At 35.6% G+C, this 26,481-nt stretch overlaps 1 protein-coding gene across 2 annotated transcripts in view; it reads right to left on the bottom strand.

The window, feature by feature from the left end:
* Window positions 1–10,503: 10,503 nt before the first annotated feature.
* The window catches only part of LOC128983552 (uncharacterized), an 82,158-nt gene continuing 66,180 nt past the window's right edge, over window positions 10,504–26,481 (bottom strand). For both annotated transcript variants that reach the window (XM_054402863.1, XM_054402864.1), the window contains 2 exons: window positions 18,913–19,188; window positions 10,504–12,096 (listed from right to left, as the gene is read on the bottom strand). In XM_054402863.1, the coding sequence (XP_054258838.1) occupies window positions 11,883–12,096; window positions 18,913–19,188 (490 nt within the window). In that variant the 3' untranslated portion in view covers window positions 10,504–11,882. The remainder of the gene's footprint in view (window positions 12,097–18,912; window positions 19,189–26,481) is intronic.

A 26,481-nucleotide genomic window follows, 5' to 3' on the forward strand; every position in this document is an offset into this window, starting at 1 on the left:
ACACGGGGGAATCTAAATATTTAATTGGAAACTTTGTCTCCACTAATTTAAGAGAACAGCTGGGCGTAGAAACTTGGTAGAGGTTTCCAAAAAAAGGTCTTGGTCTGTAGATGAGTTATCAAAAGAAAAACCAAGTAAATTCATTTAGGGCTCTGCCCCAGAAGCCTTTAAAGATCCTTCCACAGAGGTCATGTGGATATACTTTTCAATAAAACAGCTGTTAATTTTAAAATTGTATTTTAAACAACACACATTTATTGGGAGTTATTGAATAGTCCAAAAGAAGTATTTTGCAATGTTATTTTCTGATTTTAAAATTGATATTCTTCTGTATCATGACATGTGTTGCAATATAAAGTTCCATTACCTACGAAATCAGTGGAAAATCCTTTTATCACAATAACTCTTACAATTATTTCTTATTGAACTATCTTATATCTATTTTACGGGTTGGTGTCTGCCTTTTTCACACATTTTCTCTATATTTTATCATATTATTCTAGACAGATCATCATAGGTTCATGAGATTATTGGCATACATGCTTTCAATCATTGGAAACATCTTTGATTGTGTAATACAATATAAAATAATACAAGTGCAGAAGGGCACGGTGCCCATTTGAGCCGTGTCCATATTTTGTTGAATTAATAGTGGTTTACAGCAACTGGATAAACCATTTAACAATATATATGTAGAAATATGTGCATGATTCAGAAAGTCATTAAGCTGGAAAACTATGCAATATACTGCAGTCTTTTCAGAGAGGTTACTTCGATGTATTCATTCAGCTTGGTGAAAACATAATATAGATATGTATACAAATAAAAACTTGAACTCTTAGAGAGCCTTTGAATGTTTGAATAGACTAACAAGAAGTGTTGTGCATGTTTACTAGCACTACTCAGCAACAAAAACCATTTAATTTATCTCTAAAATATATATTCCTAAAGTGCACTGAGCAGCAGCCTAAAAAATCTATGTAACTTACTTATATAATATAGTTACAAAATGCTCAAACTGGCATTGTGACATTTATAATTCCGCTTATATTTCCCCAACAGAAAATTCATCAGAAGAATGTTATTGTGCTCTTACCGTTTCTAATAACATCCAAACACAGAACCTTTGCCTAAAATAGTACCTATCTTGACAAATTATTTGCAGTGGCCTATATTACGGACCGTGGCCCACTGGGTTGGTAACATTATTGTAAATAACACGACATTTTGGCTGTAAAAATGGTCCAATGAGTAAATACTATTTAAACAGCTACTGTCAAGACAGAAAGGTCATATTCCTTTTAAACTAGATCACACCATCCTTTATATGATACGTTGATTAACAATGCATGTAAACGTCAATATTTACGTAACAGCCAATTTAAATTATTTTTTGCGTTTTGGAAATGCCACATTACTATGTCATTCGCATTATTTGTTGCCAATGAAGCTGCATGACCATATAAATGAGGAGGCCTCTAACAGTTCAAGAATAAAAGCCAACTTCACTTCAAGTATATTCCACTACACCTAACATTCCGTAGAGAGATTACATTGCCAACTTTATATAACTGATAAGGCTGAGACAACTAACTGACAACCCCCCATTTCAAGGAATTTCAGCTTTAACAGTAACCCCACAAGCAATTTCTCAAAATTGTGCTAGAGGGGTTAAATTTTGGCAAATTTTTAAATTTTTAAATTGGCACAGAAGTACGATATGAACTGACACGACGAGACAAAGGAAAAATCTAACTTACACTGTAATGGATGTACCTCCCTTTGAAGTTAGAACGTGTCTTCCCAACAAACAGATTTTTTTTCCAAATAAAATCATAGAATAATCTGCATTACACGGATGAAATAAGTTTTTGTAGTTAAAGTGTTTAACTACAAAATATCCACCAATACGATTTTAATACTATTTAAAGGTTCTTCCAAAGGAAGAGATACCAGATATCATACTAACTATTCCTATGACGTAAAGTATGGGAAATATTTTATTCATTGAATGATTAACCATATTTATATTTGGTAACTAACGCCAATTAATATCATTATTGTTTTTACACTCATTAGTCTTTAAACAATGCTAAATGCTCAAAATATGTATAATTTCACTAAATTTATCGCAGTTAGATGAATTAGCCTAAGCCTTGAAAGTAACCGTCGATTTCGACGGGTTTCACCTAGTACAAAATAATACAAGTGCAGAAGGGCACGGTGCCCATTTGAGCCGTGTCCATATTTTGTTAAATTAATAGTGGTTTACAGCAACTGGATAAACCATTTTACAATATTTATGTAGAAATATGTGCATTATTTAGAAAATCATTTAGCTCGAAAACTGCAATTATACTGCAGACTTTTCAGAGAGGTTACTTTGATGTATTTATTCAGCTTAGTGAAAACATAATAGAGATATGTATACAAATAAGAACATTATTGGGTTGGAACTGGGTTGGTAACATTATTGAAAATAACACGACATTTTGGCTGTAAAAACGGCCCAATGAGTAAATACTATTTAAGCAACTACTGCCATGACAGAAAGGTCATATTCCTCATCGCATCATCCTTTATCAGATACGTTGATTAACAATGCATGTAAACGTCAATATTTACGTAACAGCCAATTTACATGATTTTTTTTGTTTTTTTTGAAATGACACATTACTATGTCATTCGCATTATTTGTTGCAAATGAAGCTGCACGACCATATAAATGAGGAGGCCCCTAACAGTTCAAGAATAAAAGCCAACTTCACTTCAAGTATATTCCACTACACCTAACATTCCGTAGAGACTTTATATTGACAACTTTATGTAACTGATAAGGCTGAGACAACTAATTGACATCCTCCATGTCTAGGAATTCTACCTTTTACAGTAACCCCACAACCAATTTCTCAAAACTGTGCTAGAGGGTTATTCCTTGGAACAGAAGTACGATATGAACTGACGCGACGTGACGAAGGAAAAATCAAAATTTCACTGTAAAAACGGATATACCTCCCTTTGAAGTTAGAACGTGTCTTCCCAACAAACAGATTTTTTCAAATAAAATCATAGATTAATCTGCATTACACTGATGAAATCACGGAATTGTTTAACTACATAAGATCCACCAATACGATTTTAATACTATTTAAAGGTTCTTCCAAAGGAAGAGATACCAGATAGCATACTAACAGCTCCGATGACGTACAGAATGGGAAATATTCTATTCATTGAATGATCAACCATATTTGGTAACTAACGCAATTAATATCATCAATGTTTTTACACTTATTAATCTTTAAACAATGCTAAATGCTCAAAATATGTAAAATTTAACTCAATTTATCGCAGTAAGATTAATTAGCGTAAGCCTTGAAAGTAACCGTCGATTTCGACGGGTTTCACCTAGTTTATAATATTAGGATATTAGTAAGATGATAAATATGAACCCAGGATTATTATAGGCCTATTGGTGTCCCCACATTTTTAAATCAATACACATTAATTAAATATCAATAGAACAATAATAACTATAAAACAATATAACATATTTAATTCCCAAACACTAATACTAATATTTGTCAGTGAGTATCACTAGAATGACAGTAAATTTGAAAAAAATAGCCTGTAAATAAACTGGCATTACAGTTTTTGAGCGGATCGAAGCGAAACTCTTTGGGATCGACTTCAAAAAGAGAACTTTATAAACCATTAACTCAATAACGTCTGAACATATTTAGACAAACTTACCAAGGTTGTTTTGTCAAATGTTTGGAAGGGTTAAACTAAACTAATTTAAATTTTTGATAATGCCTGTCTAATTAAAAGTAACTCAAAGTTTTTTAATTTTCACATTGGCCTTATGGGTTGCCATGAAGTTACATAGTCAGCACCAACAGACGCAATAATCATCTCACTCTATTCCAGACATCATCTAGCACTCCCCCCTCTCTATGATATTTACATAGTCAGTACCAACAGACGCAATGATCATATCACTCTATTCTTGACATCATCTAGCACATCCCTCTTTCTATGATATTTACATAGTCAGCACCAACAGACGCAATGATCATATCACTCTATTCTTGACAACATCTAGCACATCCCTCTTTCTATGATATTTACATAGTCAGCACCAACAGAAGCAATGATGATCTCGCTTCACTCTAGACATCATCTAGCACTACCCTCTTTCTATGATATTAACATAGTCAGTACCAACAGACGAAATGGTCATCTCGCTCTATTCTAGACATCATCTAGCACTCCCCTCTTTCTATGATATTTACATAGTCAGCACCAACAGACGCAATGTCATCTCGCTCTATTCTAGACATAATCTAGCCCTCCCCTCTTTCTATGATATTAACATAGTCAGTACCAACAGACGAAATGGTCATCTCGCTCTATTCTAGACATCATCTAGCACTACCCTCTTTCTATGATATTTACATAGTCAGCACCAACAGACGCAATGTCATCTCGCTCTATTCTAGACATAATCTAGCCCTCCCCTCTTTCTATGATATTAACATAGTCAGTACCAACAGACGAAATGGTCATCTCGCTCTATTCTAGACATCATCTAGCACTCCCCTCTTTCTATGATATTTACAAAGTCAGTACCAACAGACGCAATAGTCATCTCGCTCTATTCTGGACATCACCTAGCACTCCCCTCTTTCTATGATATTTACATAGTCAGTACCAACAGACGCAATGGTCATCTCGCTCTATTCTAGACATCATCTAGCACTCCCCTCTTTCTATGATATTTACATTTACATAGTCAGCACCAACAGACGCAATGGTCATCTCGCTCTATTCTAGACATCATCTAGCACTCCCCTCTTTCTATGATATTTACATAGTCAGTACCAACAGACGCAATATCATCTCGCTCTACTCTAGACATCATCTAGCACTCCCCTCTTTCTATGATATTTACATTTACATAGTCAGCACCAACAGACGCAATGGTCATCTCGCTCTATTCTAGACATCATCTAGCACTCCCCTCTTTCTATGATATTTACATAGTCAGCACCAACAGACGCAATGATCATATCACTCTATTCTTGACAACATCTAGCACATCCCTCTTTCTATGATATTTACATAGTCAGCACCAACAGAAGCAATGATGATCTCGCTTCACTCTAGACATCATCTAGCACTACCCTCTTTCTATGATATTAACATAGTCAGTACCAACAGACGAAATGGTCATCTCGCTCTATTCTAGACATCATCTAGCACTCCCCTCTTTCTATGATATTTACATAGTCAGCACCAACAGACGCAATGTCATCTCGCTCTATTCTAGACATAATCTAGCCCTCCCCTCTTTCTATGATATTAACATAGTCAGTACCAACAGACGAAATGGTCATCTCGCTCTATTCTAGACATCATCTAGCACTACCCTCTTTCTATGATATTTACATAGTCAGCACCAACAGACGCAATGTCATCTCGCTCTATTCTAGACATAATCTAGCCCTCCCCTCTTTCTATGATATTAACATAGTCAGTACCAACAGACGAAATGGTCATCTCGCTCTATTCTAGACATCATCTAGCACTCCCCTCTTTCTATGATATTTACAAAGTCAGTACCAACAGACGCAATAGTCATCTCGCTCTATTCTGGACATCACCTAGCACTCCCCTCTTTCTATGATATTTACATAGTCAGTACCAACAGACGCAATGGTCATCTCGCTCTATTCTAGACATCATCTAGCACTCCCCTCTTTCTATGATATTTACATTTACATAGTCAGCACCAACAGACGCAATGGTCATCTCGCTCTATTCTAGACATCATCTAGCACTCCCCTCTTTCTATGATATTTACATAGTCAGTACCAACAGACGCAATATCATCTCGCTCTACTCTAGACATCATCTAGCACTCCCCTCTTTCTATGATATTTACATAGTCAGCACCAACAGACGCAATGGTCATCTTGCTCTTTTTAGACATCATCTAGCACGCCCTCTTTTTTTATGATGTTTACAAAGTCAGCACCAACAGATGCAATGGTCATCTCGCTCTACTCTAGACATAATCTAGCACTTCCCTCTTTCAATGATATCAACATAGTCTGCACCAACAGACGCAATGATCATCTTGCTCTATTCTAGACATCATCTAGCACTCCCCTCTTTCTATGATATTTACATAGTCAGCACCAACAGACGCAATGGTCAAACAGATGCAATGGTCATCTCGCTCTATTCTAGACATCATTTAGCACTCCCCTCTTTCTATGATATTTACATAGTCAGCACCAACAGACGCAATAGTCATCTCACTCTCCTCTAGAGATCACCTAGCACTCCCCTCTTTCTATGATATTTACATAGTCAGTACCAACAGACGCAATGGTCATGTTGCTCTACTCTAGACATCATGTAGCACTTCCCTCTTTCTATGATAGACCCATTATTCCAAATATAATAAGTAAAAACGGATTGAGGTTTAGGATGAAATAGAATCAATAAAACTCATAAAGTAACTACAAATAGATAGGTAATATAAAAAATAACTTTAAAATAAGAAATAAATTATATTTGAATTGAAATTTTTTAGTTGGGACGAACATAGCTTTATCTTGCATAACTTGAGGTGCCCGGGTTTTTGTAATGGCTATTCGGTAGATATTTTCCTTGTACAACGAATGACCTAGTATTTGGAACTAGTGGGCCTGGAACACTTTTACGTTCTCTTTTCTTTGAACGTAGTTCATTATTAGTTGGCATCCTACAACAGTTTCAGAGGAGAAAGTAGCACCCATTATTGGACTTCCCGACCTCCATGTATTTTGCCTTGATAAACTTGTCCAAACACAAAATTTGAATCAATCCGAAAATTGAAATGAACCAATGTGTACACAAATAGTGTTATACTATTTCAAAATTCATATATGAAGATTAAAAAACATACTATAGACTAGCAACAGTGCCCGTTGTGGTTAAATACAACGGTCTCTAGTAAAATAATGGTTATGAAATCTATACACCACTTTACTCACTAATATTAATGGTAGGCCTACAGATTAAGAACATAACATAAAAGTCACTGTAGATTTAATTGTACAAAGTTTAACAACAACATCTTTAATTCAGTGCCTCTATAATCTTTAATGACTCTATAAATTGGGAGGTTGCTTAACGTTTTTGCAAATAACTTTGAAATGGTGAGGAAATTGACCAAAGTGGAAGGTGATATTCTGAAAGAGAATAAAACTTCCTACAAATTACTATTATGAATTTCTTGAAAATATTCAATAAAGACAGCCTAAAGTTGGCCACAAATATAAACTTGGAAATATAAACTTGGAAAAAAGGAGTTTTAAATGTATTATTGTTTATTTTTATTTTTTTCACCTCAAATATCTAATAAAATCAAACTTTCATAATTATTTGCAAATCTACACAAATTAGGCTTTCCAACGACCCATTAAGTCAAGAAATCGGTCCGGTAGAAGTCTAGATTTAGTTGTACAAAGTTTAACAAAAATATGTCTAATTTAGTATTTTCTCACCCCTATAAATTTGGAGATCACTTAGCTTATTGCCAATAACTTTTATAAGGAGGGAAAATGGATGTGATATTCTGAAAGAGAATAAAATTTACTACAAAGAACTACTATGCATTTCTTTAAAATACTTAATAAAGGCAGCCAAAAGCTGGGTTCAAAAATAACCTTGAAAATGGAAACTTGAAAAAGCAATTTTTAATGTATTTTTGTTATTTTTACTTTTTTACTACAAATATTTAATGAAATCACAATTTTATAATTATTTGCGAATCTACATGAGTTAGGTTTTCCATTGACCAATTAGTTAACAAAATCGGTCCAGTAGAAGTCTAGATTTAGTTGTACAAAGTTTAACAAAAATATCCTAAACTGAATATTCTTTTTACTGCTACTACCATTACTACCATTACTACCATTACTATAAATTCAGAGGTTGCTTAGCTTTTTTGCAAATAGCTTTTAAATGGTGAGGAAATCGACCAAAGTGGAAGGTGATGTTCTGAAAGAGAATAAAATTTCCTACAAATTGATACCATGCACTTCTTGGAAATACTAAAAAAGGCAGCCAAAAGTCGCACCCAAAAAAAGAGTGAAAAACACCGTTTTCAATGTATTTCTTATGGAAACATGTTTTTAGCGAATTTCCCTATAGGGAAGTAGCTATTACCGTAGGTGGCACGGTAAGACCTAGACCCGGGACCGATTTACTTTTTCATTTTGATGTCCCCAGAGGCCAAAAACACCATTCGTTAAAATTTTTATATATGTATATATATATAGACTTATATATATATATATATATATATACGTCCGTGAACGCGATAACTTGAGTAATTTTTGTCCGATTTTGATGAAATTTGGTTTAAAGATGTAAAGCGGGATAAACTTGAATGAGTTCACGAACCAGCACGATCGGACCATGGGAACGGGGCTTTACGGGGGGTTTTATGGGGTAAAAATTGGGTTTTCTCACTTTTGACCCTTAAAACACAAAATTTCCCGATTTCTCTTTAGACCTCTTTAAAGAGCTTAAAAAAACAAATAATTTAGTATATAAAAGTATTTTTGTTCAATTATTATTAACGAAGAAAATTAAAAAAAATTTAAATTTAAAATTCCCATGTTATTCTTATGGAGAATATTGTCAAATGTTGTAGTTTGCTTGTTTATGGATATATTTTGATCAAACTTGGCAAATTTATTTATTTTTTACTAGGCTATCAATATTTTACTCAAAAACACACTTTATTAGTTTCCTTGTAGCAGCAAACCTAGGTACTCGTTAAACCTAATGTTATTAAAATATATTTAACTGAAAATCAATTCAGACAAATGGAAATTCGCTTAGTCGGCAGGTTTGCTGCGGCGGGGGTATTTTTAATTTTCACCATTAATCATAACAAAAACAAACTTCCATAATTATATTGCAAATCTACATGACTTAAGCTTTCCAACGACCCATATTAATTAATAAAATCGGTCCAGTAGAACTCTAGATTTAGTTGTACAAAGATTTTTAAAACTGAATGATATAGAATAGATAAGATTATATATATAGAATAGATGTTAACTATAATTTTACTTTTATTTTTAATAAGCGTTTAAAGATTTTGCTGTTTTTTGGAAATAAAAAATGTTTTTACCTTCTTTACAACTTGTGCATTCATTAATTCATAGGTTGTATTAGATCTATAGTTTTAATAATGTAGTTTAAATCACGTTTCAGCCAGTTCTATACAGAATGAGTTTAGTTCTTGTTCTTATTCATGGTGAGTGAGTTTATGTAATGTGTAAGAGACAATTGCAGACAATTTATGTCACGTTTAGTAAAAAAAAAACATTGTTTTCACGATTTTTAACTCAGTGGTAGACCGCGTGTTTTGTTGATAATAACAAACTTACATAAACATTAATTTGACAATATGCTTTATTAGTTAATTAAATACAGCTTATTATTATTTTAAATTTAATTTATATATAAATATATAAGCCTATATATTTGCTATCAAACACAAAAATATGGCCATATTTAGTCGACATTGGCACACTTATAGTTGCCAGTTTCCCGACACGCTCAAACGGCTCAACATTAAATTTCACATTAGGATAAGAAGTTTATTTGCACTGTTTAAAGTAAATAATAAGACCGCGTCTTCATAATAGCCTTTTTAGATAAAAAATATTTATTTGATAATTCCTTGTTATTTAAAACTTCTGATTCATGTAGTTGTTTTAATTCCCAATCACTTAAGATAAATATTATTTGTTAAACCTAATTTAGATTACTTACAAAAAATATGTGAACACTGTACCTATTCGATCAGTGGTAGTTTCCAAATGGCGTGTAATACTTTCTCTGTATTATTTGATCATCCAAAGGTTTATGCTCTGTACTGTGTTTAGGTCTTTATTGGCTTGATATGTTTAAATGCTATGATTCTTTGTTTTGTTTATTTACGTCGCTATTTTGTAACCATCATGGCAATCCAACATTAGTTAAAATTTAAAACAATTTAAAATTTGGCTATATGTTAAAATTAAAAAAAATCTAGTTACTTTTAAATTATATAGGAATAATCAAAAACTGAAATTGTGTCGTCTTAAACATTCCAAACGTTTGTCGAAACAACCTTGGTAAGTTTGGCTAAAATATGTTTAGCCGTTATTGAGTGGTAGTGTTAGAAAGTTTCCATTGTTCCGTAGAGCTTCGCTTCGCTCCGCTAAAAAATGGCAAAATTCTATAAACCTTGGCGCACGTTGAAGAATTTTTTTTGCGTTTTCAATACCATTGTTGCACATAGTTCAGATTGGTCAAACATTTGTTTTGTCCGTAACTTTGCTTCTCTACAAACCATAGTTCAGAAACCAAAATGTGTAAATTATCCTGCTGTGAAATTTCCACCATGGTCTATAAACTTTAGAGTGATATACAAGTAATGAAAACAACTCCTTTCTTTGAGCATGTTAACAACATTTTATTTCACACTAATTCACACTTATAAATATTTACACACACTCAATAAATACAGTCATACAATAAATACTTGATCCTTCACTACATTCTCACTTCGTTTTTGGTTTATCAGCTAAGTCACATTCTTATTACAAGTTGCTTACGAGTAAAATAGCCTCTAAGACTAATATTGTGACACAACAAATTAACTTGATTTAAATTCTTAATATCTGTAGATTATTTTGAAATAATAAAATTTCAAACTTTTACGTACGTTTGAGTAAAAAACTGCAAATACTGTAAATAGTGTATGTTGCATTTTAATACGGTAGAAAATGTGAAGAGTAAAAATTAACACAGCATATAAATAAACCCAAACTCTACCATGCAGTCTACGTTTTATGTCATAATATTAAGAAAATTACTAACAACTCGTCCTTATAAACAATAATTATAGATTCTTACTCCTTTGGTGGGGCCATTTCCATCCATTTCTTATTTAAGGCCAATTATTAGAATGTGATTAGAGCTATAAAATGTCACGATAAAATATAATTAAGACGAGGCTAAAATTTTATTTTATAGGTAACCATTTCTACCTTTAGGATATTTTGATGCCATGTTTTATTTTTAAACTAGCTGTGGCACTGGAAATCAAGTGTTAGGTTAAACTGTTGTTGATTCATTCACTGAAAATATGGCTACATTGTCCATCGCGAATACATTCAACATAGGTTTAAGTTAAGAAAATAACATGTCTAACTTTTTTATGCTTTTTAAGAGTTTTAAATGTTTGAAGAGTTTTACATGCGTGACAAACGCAAGAGTTTCTTCTCAAAAGGAAAGGATATGTTACTTCGTCCATCTAATATAGAGACTATACTATCTAACGTATTTGGAACCCCAGAAGTTACTTTACTATCGCACTTTACTATTTTATGAAACCTATAGAATTACTATTTAATAATATCAACAAACACTAGCGTTAGCAACGCTTGCACAACGCCTCCATACCCTTATAGCTTTATAATTCAAATATTTATTATTCTTTTTCAATAACCATATTGCATGGAAGCAAAAGGTATGTCGATTCGAAAGCAACAACAGCTCTTAGTTATTGAACGTAATTTCTACTCCGCTGATCAATTTATACATCTAAAACACATTTACCAATCCCAAAATAAAATTTGCGATGGATACACGTTCACGATGTTTATAGTCATTTATTGTACCAATAACAAAAATCGGTACCCACTCCACGTCCAAAGCACCCAATCCCAACAACGATATTCGATTACGTTTGATCAAAACACTAGATATTTTGGTCGAACGTGATCAAAGTAGTATTTTAGTCAGCACCCACGGACGTGAGTGGTTCAGGCGAGTCTCCTGGCTTGAACTAGCTTGTCGATGCTGTTGTATGTGGTCAACATGGGAGCCCGCGCCGGAGCCTCCAACGACACCGCACACCCTGGGTACGTCCTGTCGCACTCCGCGCCGTCCTGTCCGTCCTTGGCCGCCTTCATGTAGCGGAAGAACCGCAGGATCTCCGGGTTGTCGGTCGACGGCTTCCTCAACTCGTTCAACTCCCTGAATCAAGAAAAACACAACGTAAAATAAATATACAACGCTTTCAATAGGCATCCTCAGTGGCTAGGCTGAGACTCTGAGGCTACAGCCATGTATTTTATTTTACATTTATATGTGCAAAACATTAGTCACATTGTAACATGTGTTTTTTTCACTTTATATAACCATTGGCTATTGTATACTGAAGAATCAGTTGTTGGTATGAATTGTAACTGTTGTATCAATAGTCAAAGGTTTAACATACTGTAGTCACTTCAGTAAAGTGTAAGAAACATATAAATTGTTCATAAAATTTGAATTATTATTTTTGTAATGATCGTTTCATCGAAATAACGTGTTTAAAGAATGTTTAAACTACTTATATAAAAAAAACTCCCAATTTCTAAACAACGCTCCTTTTAGCGAATTTCCCTATAGGGAAAGAGCTATTACCGTAGGTGGCACGGTAAAACCTAGGCCGGGGACCGATTTACTTTTTCATTTTGATGTCCCCAGAGGCCAAAAATACCATTCGTTCAAATTTTTATGTATGTATATATATATATATATAGATTTATTAATAAATGAAATAAATAATTAAACATTTAGTACCCTTTTTTCAGTTATTAAAAAATTAGAAATAAATTATATTTGAATTGACGTTTTTTAGTTGGGACGAACATAGCTTTATCTTGCATAACTTGAGGTGCCTATATATATATATATATAATATATATATATAGATTTAATAACTTAAAAAAGGGTACTAAATGTTTAATTATTTATTTCATTTATTAATAATAATAGTAGCCCTCAATAGTGAACGATATATTTATTCAATACTAGCTGTTGTACCCGTGCTTTGCAACGGGAAGAGGACACAAAATAGAAACATTTTAATCTTTATCTCTTGCATATAATAGTTACACATCCGCCAACGCTTTTAGAAACAAAATTCAACTTTTATGGCCTTAATAGAAACGTTTTAAGTTATGACTTTTAAATCTGGTAAGTAGGGGATACCACCATTTTGGTTTTGATTAATTTTAAATCTTGTTTAGTCTGATATGAGAAAAACTGACCAAATCTTCGAGTAAAACTTTGACATACATGATTTACCAGATTTACCTTCATCTCCCTTAATTACACATCTTTTAATTTATTATTGACATTTTAATTTTCAATTTTGAAGTTGCAAAAATACTAATTATTAAATTTAAATATCTTTATATTAAACTCTTCTTTATATTAAATAAAAAATCCTTTCATCTTCAGTTTTTTCACTCACAATAAATCATTAGCAAAACTAAGTCAGCTGTTATAAACTTTTGAAATAAATATTGCTGTGCCTTATCAATACAGTCTTTTGAAATATTAAAGAAACTATATCTATAGGTACTATAAAAAATTGCAAAAAAATAATTTAGCATTAAAGACGGCAGACAAAACTAATATGATTATCAAAGCATCAAGGCCTAAAAAATGTAATAGCAAATTCAGTATATGTTTCATTGCATCTCTGATTCTACTACCTATACAAAAATATCAACAAACAACTTAATATACAAACCAGTTCTTTTAATCAGTTCCGTCGTCCATTGCCTTTATATTTTCGCACTTACCATTAAGAAAGCATAGTAACAGATATTTCATTGATTTTAGAAACAAAAGAACACTGTGTACTGTTTAGTTTTATGATATTTTCCTTGGTTTAATTTAATCAGTGGTGTGGCAAAACACAAATGTATCAAATAAAGTAAATGTGAACTGAAAGCTATGTTAAGATAAAATAAGAGTATTTTGTATTACCATTTGATAGTTAAATATAGTTACACATATACAACAGATTTTAGAAAACAAAAATCAATGACAATTTAGTTATTGATGATATTCTTTAGTTTAATTTAAGCAAAACACAATAACTTAATTTACCTAAATATACATATAAAAAACAATGTGATGTGCAAGTTATGTTAAGTTAATCTAACACATGTGAAGCAGTTAGATTTTATTTAAAGTAGCCTCCAAATTCATACAAAACATCTATACATGGTAATTTTCATACTGTTTCCATGAAAACATATCAATAACATTATTTTCTCTTAAGATTATTGACTTAAAACGCTTTAAAAAATCCAAAGCAGAGCCGGAGTTGATACAGCAACGGTTATACATTTTTTTTCAATAATCATTGACATAGTTTTAGAATAAATAATCCATTCTTTGTTTGAAGTTCATTGTTGGTGATGGTGAGTTAATGTTGTTCAAAGGTTTATTGCGGAAACGTTGTGTATTGTTTTTTACATTCGTGATGGAAAATGTCCGCAATAAACCTTTGAACAACAAATAATCCATGATAAAAGGTTAGATTAAAATAAACCTACCTCATATTTGATGCAAAATATTATATTTAATTTCTTTGTATCAGCTGTCTGAAATTGTGAAATATGCAGTTTAGCAGTTCTTCTTGTTTATATTTAAATGTCAAAGCAAATGAAAACAAACATTGTTAGTGTTCTCATCACAACCATGGAGACCAATCAATATTTACTTTTAAAATGTTCACCTCAGAACTTTTAAAGCCAAAGGGGCAAAGCCTACGGTCAGTATCGAAATGTGAATAGTCCTATGATGGTCCTTGGTATGGTAGCTATATTTTTGTAAAATTTAAGCCCAGTTGGTTCAGTAGTTTTTGCACCTATTAGTAATACACATACAGACAGACACCATTAGATTTTTATATAATAGTATAGATAGATTTATATATATATATGTCCGTGAACTTGATAACTTGAGTAAATTTTGTCCGATTTTGATGAAATTTGGTTTAAAGGTGTAAGGCAAGATAAACTTGAATGAGTTCGCGAACCAGCATGATCGGACCATGGGAACGGGGTTTTCCGGTGGGTTTTATGGGGTGAAATTGGTTTTTCTCATTTTTGACCCCCAAAACACAAAATTTCCCAATTTATCTCTAGACCATATTAAAGAGCTTAAAAAAACAAATTATTTAGTATGTCAAAGTGTTTTTGTACGGTTATTGGTAACGGAGAAAGTTTGCTTGTTTATGGATATATTTTGATCAAACTTGGCAAATTTATCTATTTTATACTAAGCTATTAATATTTTACTAAAACACACTTTATTAGTTTCAGTTTCCTTGTGGCAGCAAACCTAGGTACTCGTTAAACCTAAATAGATTCAATTGAAAATCATCCAGAGAAATGGAAATTCGCTTAGTCGGCAGGTTTGCTGCGGCGGGGGTATTTATATCAACTACAGTATATCAATCCAGTATATGAGTCATGAACGCATTTCAGTACGGTATTTCTACTTTAAAAATCGACATTTTAATATATTGACTGTATTAGTGAGTTGAATAAGGATTGCACACAACACCTATTTTGCCTCTTTTAAAATTGGTATAGAGGAGGAAGACACGGACATTTTTGCTTTTCTTTCGGTTAAAAATTGTCATATCGTGTTGAAATTCATAAATGTTAACAGTAATAAAACGAAATAAACGGTATCAGCATTCTGACACATACTTTCTCCCATAAGCTACAATGACCTGTGGTGACAAAGGCTGCGCTCTACTGATTTCAATAAGGTGAGTGATGCCCACAAATATTTATCCAAACTAAATATTTATTTTAATAAAACCCGGGTTTTTTCTAAAATCCGATTTTTCGTTTTTTATGGGGGTGGGTGGGTTTATGGGAAAATTACATAAGTTACAATAACTTTTGAACCGTAATTTTACGTAAGTGGGATTTGTCCAATTTCGTACAAAACTTGGAAGGACCATAACATACTAATCTATACTTATTTAATACGCAAGCAGGTTTTTTGTGACAATTACTCCTCCGAAACTACTGAACCGATTGACATGTTTTTGGTGTTATTTGAAAGAGGGTAACGTGAAGTTGTGCAGAAAAATTTCTTTTTAGGGAAATAATGAGAGATTGAGGCCCTGGAGCCCTTTAAAGTTTCGTATTTCTCCATAAGGATAACATGGGAGATAATTTGTATTTACAGAAACATATGTTTGTTACTTGAAAATAGTCAAAGTCTAATAATTGCTGTGTATTATGACTCTAAATGTATACCTACTACATTTCAATCAAGGATTGTGTACCTTAAAGTTTACCCATAATGGATCTTACTACTTTATTTTAATAATGGGAATAGTAAAATTTAGTAGAGAATAAGTTACCATGATTTAGAAAACTTTACTGTAATAATTTATGTATTTAAATCACAAATCTTTGACATTATTAATTCATTTGAAACTAAACAGCTGATCGACAAATCAAACAAAGCATCTACTTCATGTGAATAATGTTATTACACAAACATAGTTTTTTTTTAACCAATATCTTGATTCTTTTTTACTTGTGGGTGTATTTTGAGTTTGCAGTTATGAAAGCACCAAGCCAAAGAAACTTTTATCTAATTTTTTTTATAAACTAACAGTATTAATGAATTACTACATGAACTTGACAAGTCGGGTAATTAATTGTCAGTATACCAAGGGGAAGAATATAGTGGGTCCGTGAAAACAGACGAAGGCGGAGACACCCATCTAGAAAAACCAACTGAGTTTTTAAATATAGAGGTCAGTGGATTGCCAAGACGCAGATTAGTTTAATAAAAGGGGGCAGGGGTTTTATTGATGAGGAATATTAATACACCAAATGGGCCTTATTAATGGCACAAGGCTTCATGTGATCAGAATGGTTAACAACTTAATAGAATGTAAAGTCTTAACTGGAACAAGTGAGTGGGGACGTATTTTAATTTCGAGGATAAAAATTTACCCAAACTTACCTTTTAAAATGGAAAGATGCTAATTTCTGTTACCTTTGGCATTTGCAGCGCTGTTCTTACCCAGACCAATTTCAGTCATGAGCAACTATATTATATGTTGTTTTAAGTAATTTACTAAAATTATAATACACAGCTAGAAAATGGCTGGACTGCTCTCCTTCCAAGGCTTCATTATTACTGTTTAATTTACGTCGTCGAGTCAATATATAATACGATGAATTTGTTTTCTAAATTCATGTGTTATTTTGCGGGGCATTGAGCCGCACAGGTTCACTAGTTTCAATAAAAACCTGCCTGTTTCTAAAGTCTGATTTTTTGTTATTTAATGGGATTTTATGGGAAAATAACATTCAAATAACAATAACTTTAGAACCGTAATTTTTACGGAAATGGAATTTACACCATTTAGTTTAGAATTTAAAGGGCTACAACATACTAAATACCTATAAAAATCGTTTATTCATTTTCGAGAAAATCAGATTTTCCATTAATTTATGGGTTTTTATGTGAAAATTACCTTGAAAAAATTTCGAAATATTGAAAAAAACGCCTGGAGATACCATGGATTAGTGCCTATACATACCAAATTTCATAAAAATCAGACTACTCGTGTGGTCTGTAGCTCTGTACACTTCCACACACACACAGACAGACAGAGAGAGATCACTTCGTAAACCACTTTTTTTGGTTCAGGGGAGTCCAAAAACGGATATATCCACTCAAAACTCAAACTCAAAAAGTTATACAATTAAAATAGAACAAATTGAAAGTAATTCCCGTTGTCATATTTTAATAATATTTTTGATAAATGTTCAGAAAAGATTCTAGATTGATCAAATAAAAAATCATATTTTACCATACTGAACCCCCAAAAAGAAACATTTTAATATATTTGTCTGCAGCTAATAGTTTTGTTCACAAAAAGCTCGAGAAGCTGTGGAATTAAATCGTTATAAGGCTCGTAATATCACGAACGGATTAAAGTATAAAGACCAGTCGTAAATACATTCTATAACGTTGTCGTGCAAAATAACGAGAACGTTCTCAATCAAAAAGCCTAGTTTGTTTATCGCTTCTGAAAAATACCGACACAAAATACATCAAACTGTGTGGTTTCTTCGTAATTATATACGCCTGCTGATCCAATTTGACAGGTTAAATAGCACCCTCCCAGTACATCCTACTTGTTAATTAAAACAATTCATAAACAAATTCTAAGCAAAAAGCGGTCAGTGAAAATCTCTTATTTTTTCTCTTCTATTTTGTCCTCTCAACTTCAAATTTTCAGTCGACAGTGTGAACAGCCATGTAATTGTATCTGCTACATAGGATAAACTAAATGAAAATGACAGCAAAACGCGTAATATTGTTCGTACACGCATGACCATTGACCACTACACTAGAAATCGTATTTAGGTTGAAAGAGACCAGAGAACGGATCAAAACTATTAGAACGTATGAGAGAGGAAGTCACGTGTGCTACTGACGGCTGATTATTGACTACTGACTATTGACTATAGCGGTGGATGTCCCACACGTGACGCATTGTCACACATTTCAAGTAATCATGTATACAATGATGGATGAGCCAACATGCTCGGGACTTTCTCTCCAGCTCCTTATCTCTCTTGTACTTGCTAATGGCTAATGTTGACCTCAAATCTCAAGTCAATATTGATTTCAAATCGGCCCTAACAAGAGAAATTGTTTACCCTCAGGCATGTTGAACGTCTCGATTCATTGTTGTGTGCCAATTGTTGAAGTGCTAATTACTGCCTTGTCATCTTTACCGTTCATCGTATTGGACATTAAATAAATTACGCTTGATGGACGTCAATTAACTTTCACGAACAAGGTGAATGAACCTAGTAGTTAGGTTCGCTACATATATTGCCTAACGTTAAATACGCTAAAAGTTAAACCTACAGTTTAAAATAGTTAATTTAATCTCGAAGATTGGGTAATCTTAGGGAAAGGGAGGTTTTGTTGTGTTTGTTACTGTATTACCTGCTGAGCTGGGCGGAGACGAGGTTGCTGAAGGGAGCGAACTTGGCGGGATTGTTGTACATATGACACACGAGCCTCTCTCTGCAGACCTCATCAGTGTGGCCGAGCTGCTGGAACACGGCGTCCAGACGAGACAGCAAGGGGCTGTAGAAGGGATCGTAGTTGGCGAGGAGCTGAGAACTGGCGGGGATGCCGTGGAAAACTTTAAAGTCCTGGAGCTTGTCACGGGAATAGAAGCTTCCCTGGTGTTGGTACGAGGACTTGACTGCTTGGTACCTAGACAGACAGTCTCATTAATTATATAGGCGATGTGAGCTCAGACTATGGTGTCCCTTGTTAATATGGTGCAAATGAATGGTCGGTAGTCACAAGACGCTTACTACACGCATTGCAGGCATTCCAATTATTTGTTTTCGTTTAATTACACATGATATTCACGACAAAAACTGAGACGCCACGGACCCCACTATTCCTTATTAGACACGTCATAAAGTAATATTATACAGGACCTCAAAAGTCCGCAAACGGTCTATTATTTTTTTTAATCTTCGCAGATAATGCAACAAAACTTTGCAAATGAGTAATACTGTACACCTAAAAATCTATTTTTAAATACTAAAAATATCAAGTTTTCCACCATACTGAATACTTTGGTCTACGTGGTGTTTGAATGGGGATTATTAAAGAAAAGCATACGTCAAGAAATAACGGCTTAGATTTGTTTGACATATCAAGTTTGAAATTAAAAACCGCCGCCGTTTTGGCTAGGGAGAACGGGTGAACCTTTTGAGTCGGGTTTGCGGCACTGTGTTCTCCTAATACCGTTAATTTGATGTACTTCTCGACCCATGTTCTCGTCTAAAATTTCCTACAGACTCCTTGAGAACCATCCCTAGCATGATGGAAACATAATTTATTACTTCAAAAAGTAATTGTGTAGTTACTTTGTGCATAGTACCTATGTGCAAAGCTTCGTTGCATTATCTGCAATGGTTCAAAAAATAAAATGCTGTTCCGGGATTTTTGAGGACCCTGTATGTATCTAAAGAAATTATAATACAATTTTGACTGTAAGAAGTTTATACTTGGGTTCATCACGGGGAGGCTACTGATATTTTCACTGGCTTTTACAGCAGCCACGGTTTGCGGTCCCCTGACCCAGCCGCAACCCGGTTAGTTGTCGCATGTGAGGTTCCAGCCAACGGCGACCCTCGTTTCACTGGCGAGGAGAAAGTTATAGTATTTATTGCAACTTTCTACAACCTGCAGTGGACTTAATTATTACACTAGTCATGTTATCATAGAATATCTACATTCTACTGCATGCATAAGAAAAGAGACTTTTCATCAACTTACTATGCTTGTTTTAATCACTTTCATTCTTGTAGCTGCAACTAAAATATCCACTAATGTATGTCTGGAGCAAATTTATTATTTGAGTTGGATACTATGAAAAGGCATTTGATTTGGTTGCTAATAATGACACCAGAACATGGGTAACGCACGCTTGAGGTGTAAGGTGTGTTGGGGTAAAAAAAAAAAACACAGTGGAGCAGGGCAGGCAGCTGGTTGCCTAGCAGGTCGTTTAATCTCATACTGCGATGTGGTGCGTTCACACAAAAGCTGCTTGAAGCGCTTATTGGGAAGCGCTTGCAAGTTCCGGTGTCTTCCATTTTGCGGTCAGTCCATTTTCCGGTCAAGTGTAGATATACGTGGGGGGTGGGGAGGTTCTAGGGGTAAGAGGGTTTCGATTCCTAGAATACGTGACTATACTGAATGAATAGTGGTTCCATGTTAATAGAGCAGCAACGGTTCTTGATTTTTTTACTTTTTCCACCTATACCATAGTATATGGAGAAAGTATTGTTTTCGTAAAAATTTTCGAGTTTGAGTTTTGAGTGGATATATTGGTTTTGGGTCCCCCTGAACCCTAAAAAGTGGTTTTCAAAGTGATGTCTGTGTGTGTGTGTGTCTGTGTGTCTGCGTGTGTGTGCGTGTGTCTGTGTGTAATTACTGTGTCAGAGCTAGGGGCTACACCTGTGGTCCGATTTCAGCGAAATTTGGTATGTAGGTTCTAATTCATTGGTTTTTTTTAACAGAGGGCCAGGCTTATAAGTTATCATGGCATTGCATCGTAGCTAGAGCTAGAACAGCTTATTGTGCACCCTCGTTCACAGGTCCTCATTCTCCGTCAAATCCCAGGTCCTTGGTGAACCGTGAGAGCCTTTTGACTATGGTGACCTGTTCTTCCCTTTGATCTCCTATCAATAGACCAAGGGATCTCATACGCAGACCTTGTAGGGATGGGCACATAAATATACCTTCACAGCTTTCACAAGGTCTCTGGCTGGGGCAAGCCGTAGCGAGATTTCCCTGAAAGGACTCAGCTCCTGAACTTGCTTGACCAGCCAATCCTTTGTGCCTGCGTCAGCACAGCCTCCACCTTTCTTCCTGGAGGCTTCATTAGAGTCAGCTTTGGGGGTACCACCCTTGCCCTGCTTTTTCCCAGCATCCTAGTTCCCGGAGGAACTGGCTTTGCAGGCAGCAGAGTTAGGGTGCTTGGCAGCCCACGCCAGCCTCATCTCACTTCTGGATAGCACCTTTTCGCCTTTAGCTTAAGCATCAGCTGTCATCCATCTTTGCAACTCGCTCCTGGAAAGTTGTTTTTCGTTCCTTTCCGGTTTCTGCGAGCTTGTCGTCATCGTCAGATTTCAGTAGACCTTCCTCCTCCATTTGGGTCAGATTGTCTTCATTGTTCTCACGAATACCGGATATTTAAGTCTACCTCCCCAGTGAGCCGATAAGAGAGGTAAGGGGTGCGTACGACTGGGCCCTGGTTCCCAGAAGGCTCCGTCAAGACACTGAATATTAGGCTCCCAGTGCCACAAGACTCTTGGCACGGATTGCATTACACCTTAGTCTAGGGCCCCCCTCACTTGGTTCTGTAGGTGGACCAACACCCAGTGGCAGAAGGTAGCTCTCCGCAGCTAACAAGTGAGAGTTGGGGTTTAGGTTGTGGCCAATCAGCCGAACCAACCCCGCAAGCGAGGTTTGGCCGGAACGGCGCGAAATTTTCTCCCACTCACTAAACCCCCATACATTCCTTGTAATCCATCTCCAGGCATTTTTTTTAATTTTTTTTAAATTTTGATTTTTATGGGGATTTTCCCATAAAAACAAAAAAAATCGGAAAAATCGAATTTTCTAAGAAATGGCCCGAACGATTTTGCTAAAAATTTAGTATGATTTAGCCCTTTAAATTCTGAACAAAATGGTACGAATCCCATTTCTGTAAAAATTACGGTTCAAAAGTTATGGTAAATTATGTTATTTTCCCATAAAAACCCCATAAAATAACGAAAAATAGGATTTTAGAAAAAAATCCGGTTTTATTTTAACATAGTTTGTTATGGTCCTTAAAGTTTTGTTAGTTTTTTCATTTAAATTTTTTTAATGGGAATTTTCCTATAAAACCCCATAAAATATGGAAAAATAGGATTTTCCCAAAAACGGCCCAAACGATTTTGATAAAAAAATTGGTATGTTATAGTCCTTTATATTCTGAACAAAATGGTACAAATCCCATTTCTGTAAAAATTGTAGTTCAAAAGTTATTGTAAATAATGTTATTTTCCCATAAAAAAAACCCCATAAAATAACGGAAAAATCGGATTTTCACAAAAATGGCCCGAACGATTTTGATAAAAATTTTGTATGTAGTCCTTTAAATTCCGAACAAAATTGTACTAATCCCATTTCCGTATATTTACTCTCACCCCTTACACATGATAAAGGTTGTTGACAAACTTATTGGAGAAAGTATGTGTCAGAATGCTGATACCGTTTGTTGGGGGCGTAATGGGTGAAAATGAAAATAATTAATAACTCGAAGGACCAGAACTAATTAATAGTTCAAGAGAAAAATAATTAAATTAGAGAAAATGGCGAATCTGCAATTTGAAGGGCACTGAGGTCCCGAGATGGAATAAAATGTCTTGTGAGGGGCAAATGAGATTAGTTTTAGAGTCTAATTAAAACACACACAAAACTTTAAGGTTGTACCTTGAGTCCAATTGTCCAAAGGTGGAGAGTATGGCAGCGGCGTCGTCTATGGTGGAGCGATGGCGGATGGCGGAGTCCTTAGACCGAGTGCTTCTGTTTTGTAGAATTTTGGAGTACGCAACGCACCCAAGTTCATAATCACAAAGAGCTCACTAATACGCGGAAGTCACGGTGAAAACGTACGGAAAGTCTAGAAGTAATACACGGACGCGCACACACTGTCTTGAGGTTTGAAGAGTCTGAAAGCACTAGATCACAATTTAAGTAATTTAATCACAAACAAAAGGGGGAAATTAAAATGTATATATAGTTAAATGTACTATAGAGGAGAGGGAGGCCAGATATAATTAATCTATAGCCTAAAAATACGTTTAAGAGAGGTAAAATGGGCAATTAATGTCCCGAGATACGAGAAACGGAATACACCGTGAGTTATGGACGCCGACCGTGGACAGACAGACGCCGATCGCCGGCTTCACACTTTGAAAAATGCAATTGCGGTTTAGAGGGGTCTAGGAATTCGATGGCCAATAGGAAATGCGATTGAAGCAAACACGGCGTCAGGTGATTCATGGGTATGTAGTACAGGAAAATAGGCCTTACTGTGGCGGGAAATTCGAGCAGGCTTAGCAATCTCATTTGAATATTGAAAGCGGGAGTCTATTTACAATAAATTGTTACTGAGACTAAATAATATTACAATAAATGTGGTGATTTATATACACATTAGCATGATTAATTAACCAGTGACTTAATTAACATAATGATTAATTTCTAAATACTCTAAAAATATGAATACCGAACATTCCGGCCCCCTTGAAGCATTACAGCTTCAACAGACAATTAATTAAAAAACACAAGAGCAAACGTAAACCACACTTAAATCTAATATGTACATAGAGTAGGTTTCTTGGACTTAGTCTTCATTGCATGGCAGAGGGAAGACCTTGTGAACAGGCCGTGTGAAAGTCCCAGAAGCTGTCTTCACTGTGACGACTCGAACTGTTCCATCAGCGCCAGGGTGAGTGGAGACGATGCGTCCAAGAGGCCAGGTGAGTGGAGGTGAATTGGAGTGAATGAGCACCAAGTCTCCGGTCTTCAAATTCTCATGAGGGGTGGTCCACTTGGATCGCTGCTGGAGGGAGTGGAGATATTCAAGCTGCCAACGCCTCCAGATACGCTGGTGAAAAGCCTGGACAAGCTGCCACTGACGAAGACGATTGAAGGGCACTTCAGACAGGTGAGGTTCCGGCAGGGCAACTAATGGAGCTCCGATGAGGAAATGTCCAGGGGTCAGCACAGAAATTTCGGAAGGGTCTGAACTAAGAGCTGTAAGAGGGCGCGAGTTTAGCATTGCCTCTACTTGAATGGACAAAGTTTGAAATTGGGTTAAAGTTAAAATGGTTTCACCAATTACCCGTTTCAGATGGTATTTTGCACTTTTAACGGCACTTTCCCATAAGCCACCTTGATGAGGTGCAGAGGGGGGGTTGAAATGGAAGTTAATTCCTTTGGGGGTGGTGAAATGAACAATTTTGTCCTGCGAATCAGGTGTAAGGATGGTTTCACGGATTACCTTGCGTAATTCCGAGTTTGCACCAACAAAGTTGGTTCCGCAGTCAGAATACAGATCGGAACAGAGTCCGCGTCTCGACACAAAACGTGTGAGAGCGGCAATGAAGCCTGAGGTGGTAAGATCGGTGACTACCTCTATATGAATAGCTTTGGTAGCCATGCAGATAAAAATACACAAATAGACCTTAATCTGTCTAAGAGCTTTGAGACTGCAAACGCGAACACTAAATGGTCCGGCGTAATCTACGCCTGTAGATGAGAATGGACGAGTAGGATTGACCCGATGAGCAGGTAAATCACCCATTAGAGGGATTTTGTTTCGTGGTTTATTTTTAAAGCACACAAGACACTTAAATATGCGCGAGCGGATAACGCTCCTGGCCGATAGAATCCACACTTTTCGGGCGAGTAGTGATTGAGTTAGTTGCGGACCTGAGTGCAAGTGTACCTGGTGGTAAAAGTCTATAAGCAAATTCACTACAGTATGAGACTTGGGTAGAACAATAGGGTGACGTATGTCATGAGCAAGCGAACAATGTGACAATCGGCCACCGACGCGTATGAGACCATTAGGGTCGAGGAAGGGGGTGAGTTTCTGTAATTGTGCAGAACATATTGAGCCTTTGTTCAATAATTTAATATCCGCACTGAAATGGAGTTTTTGCACTAGTTTAAAAAATGTCACTTCCGCTAGATTTAATTCACTGAGTTTTAAGTGTCCAGAGAGTTTGTTTTTAGACCTGGAATAGTTTATGAATCGTAGTACATAAGCTAGCACACGGGTTAGTTTCAACCAAGATGAATATTTAGACAATAAGTCCCATTCCGAAGGGGCGACTGTTGCACTAAGTACACTAAGAGGAGTTTCTTTAATTTCGTCCGTGGGAGTGAGTTCAGACGGCGAAAAACATGAGGGGGGCCAGTTGGCTTCAGGGAGCTGCAACCATGGTGGGCCAGTCCACCATAAAGGATGGTCAATGAGAGATGAGGCTAGAATTCCTCGTGAGGCACAATCAGCGGGGTTTTCCGTCCCTTTTATGTGCCGCCACTGATAACTGGGAATGATTTCTTGCACTTGGGCTACACGATTAGCCACAAAGGTCTTTAGTCTGTATGGAGGGGTTTGTAGCCAAGTAAGAACTACAGATGAGTCACTCCACAATACAGTGGTATTCGTAGTAAGAGAGTTAAATTGTTTTTCACAATAATGCACTAGTTTTGATAAGAGGTGAGCTGCACACAATTCCAAGCGGGGTAAAGTTACCTTTTTTAACGGGGCAACACGAGTCTTAGACAATATTTGTTTCACAATGACTGTTTTGTCACTAGATTCACACCGGAAATACACTACCGCGGCATAACCGCATTCCGATGCATCACAGAAACCGTGAAGCTCGATATCAGAGGAGTGAGCGAGCGGAAATGCTCGGGGGATCTTAATTTGACCGAGGTGGTCTTTAGTGTTACTAGTGAACACATGCCACTTATGTGCGAGATCAGAAGGGAGATGGTCGTCCCAATCAAGACCTTGAGTCCATAGTAATTGCATGAAGCATTTTGCTACCATGATTAATGGGGACAAAAATCCGCAGGGGTCATATAGTTTGGCAATAAAGCTGAGCACGGAGCGCTTAGTCAGCTTTTCAGACGGGGGGTTGAAAGCGTAACAGAAACAGTCTTCTTCAGGAGACCAATGGAGACCTAGGATGGAGTACTGGGGAAGCTGAGCGTCTTGCAGGAAACTTGGAGTCTCTAGATGTTCCGAAGGAAATTTTTCTAGAAGAGCAGAGGAGTTGGAGGCCCACTTGCGAAGTTCAAAGCCACCACGATGTAGAAGTTGGATAAGTTGGTCCTGTAGTTCAAGAGCAGCCTCAACGGAGTCAGCACCCGTGATAATGTCGTCCACGTAGGTGTGATGACGTAGAGAGTGAG

Source organism: Macrosteles quadrilineatus, unplaced genomic scaffold, assembly GCF_028750875.1.
Source record: "Macrosteles quadrilineatus isolate MER2022 unplaced genomic scaffold, UCM_ALF_1.0 Scaffold_1__1_contigs__length_201487025, whole genome shotgun sequence".
NCBI classification, from domain to species: Eukaryota; Metazoa; Arthropoda; class Insecta; order Hemiptera; family Cicadellidae; genus Macrosteles; species Macrosteles quadrilineatus.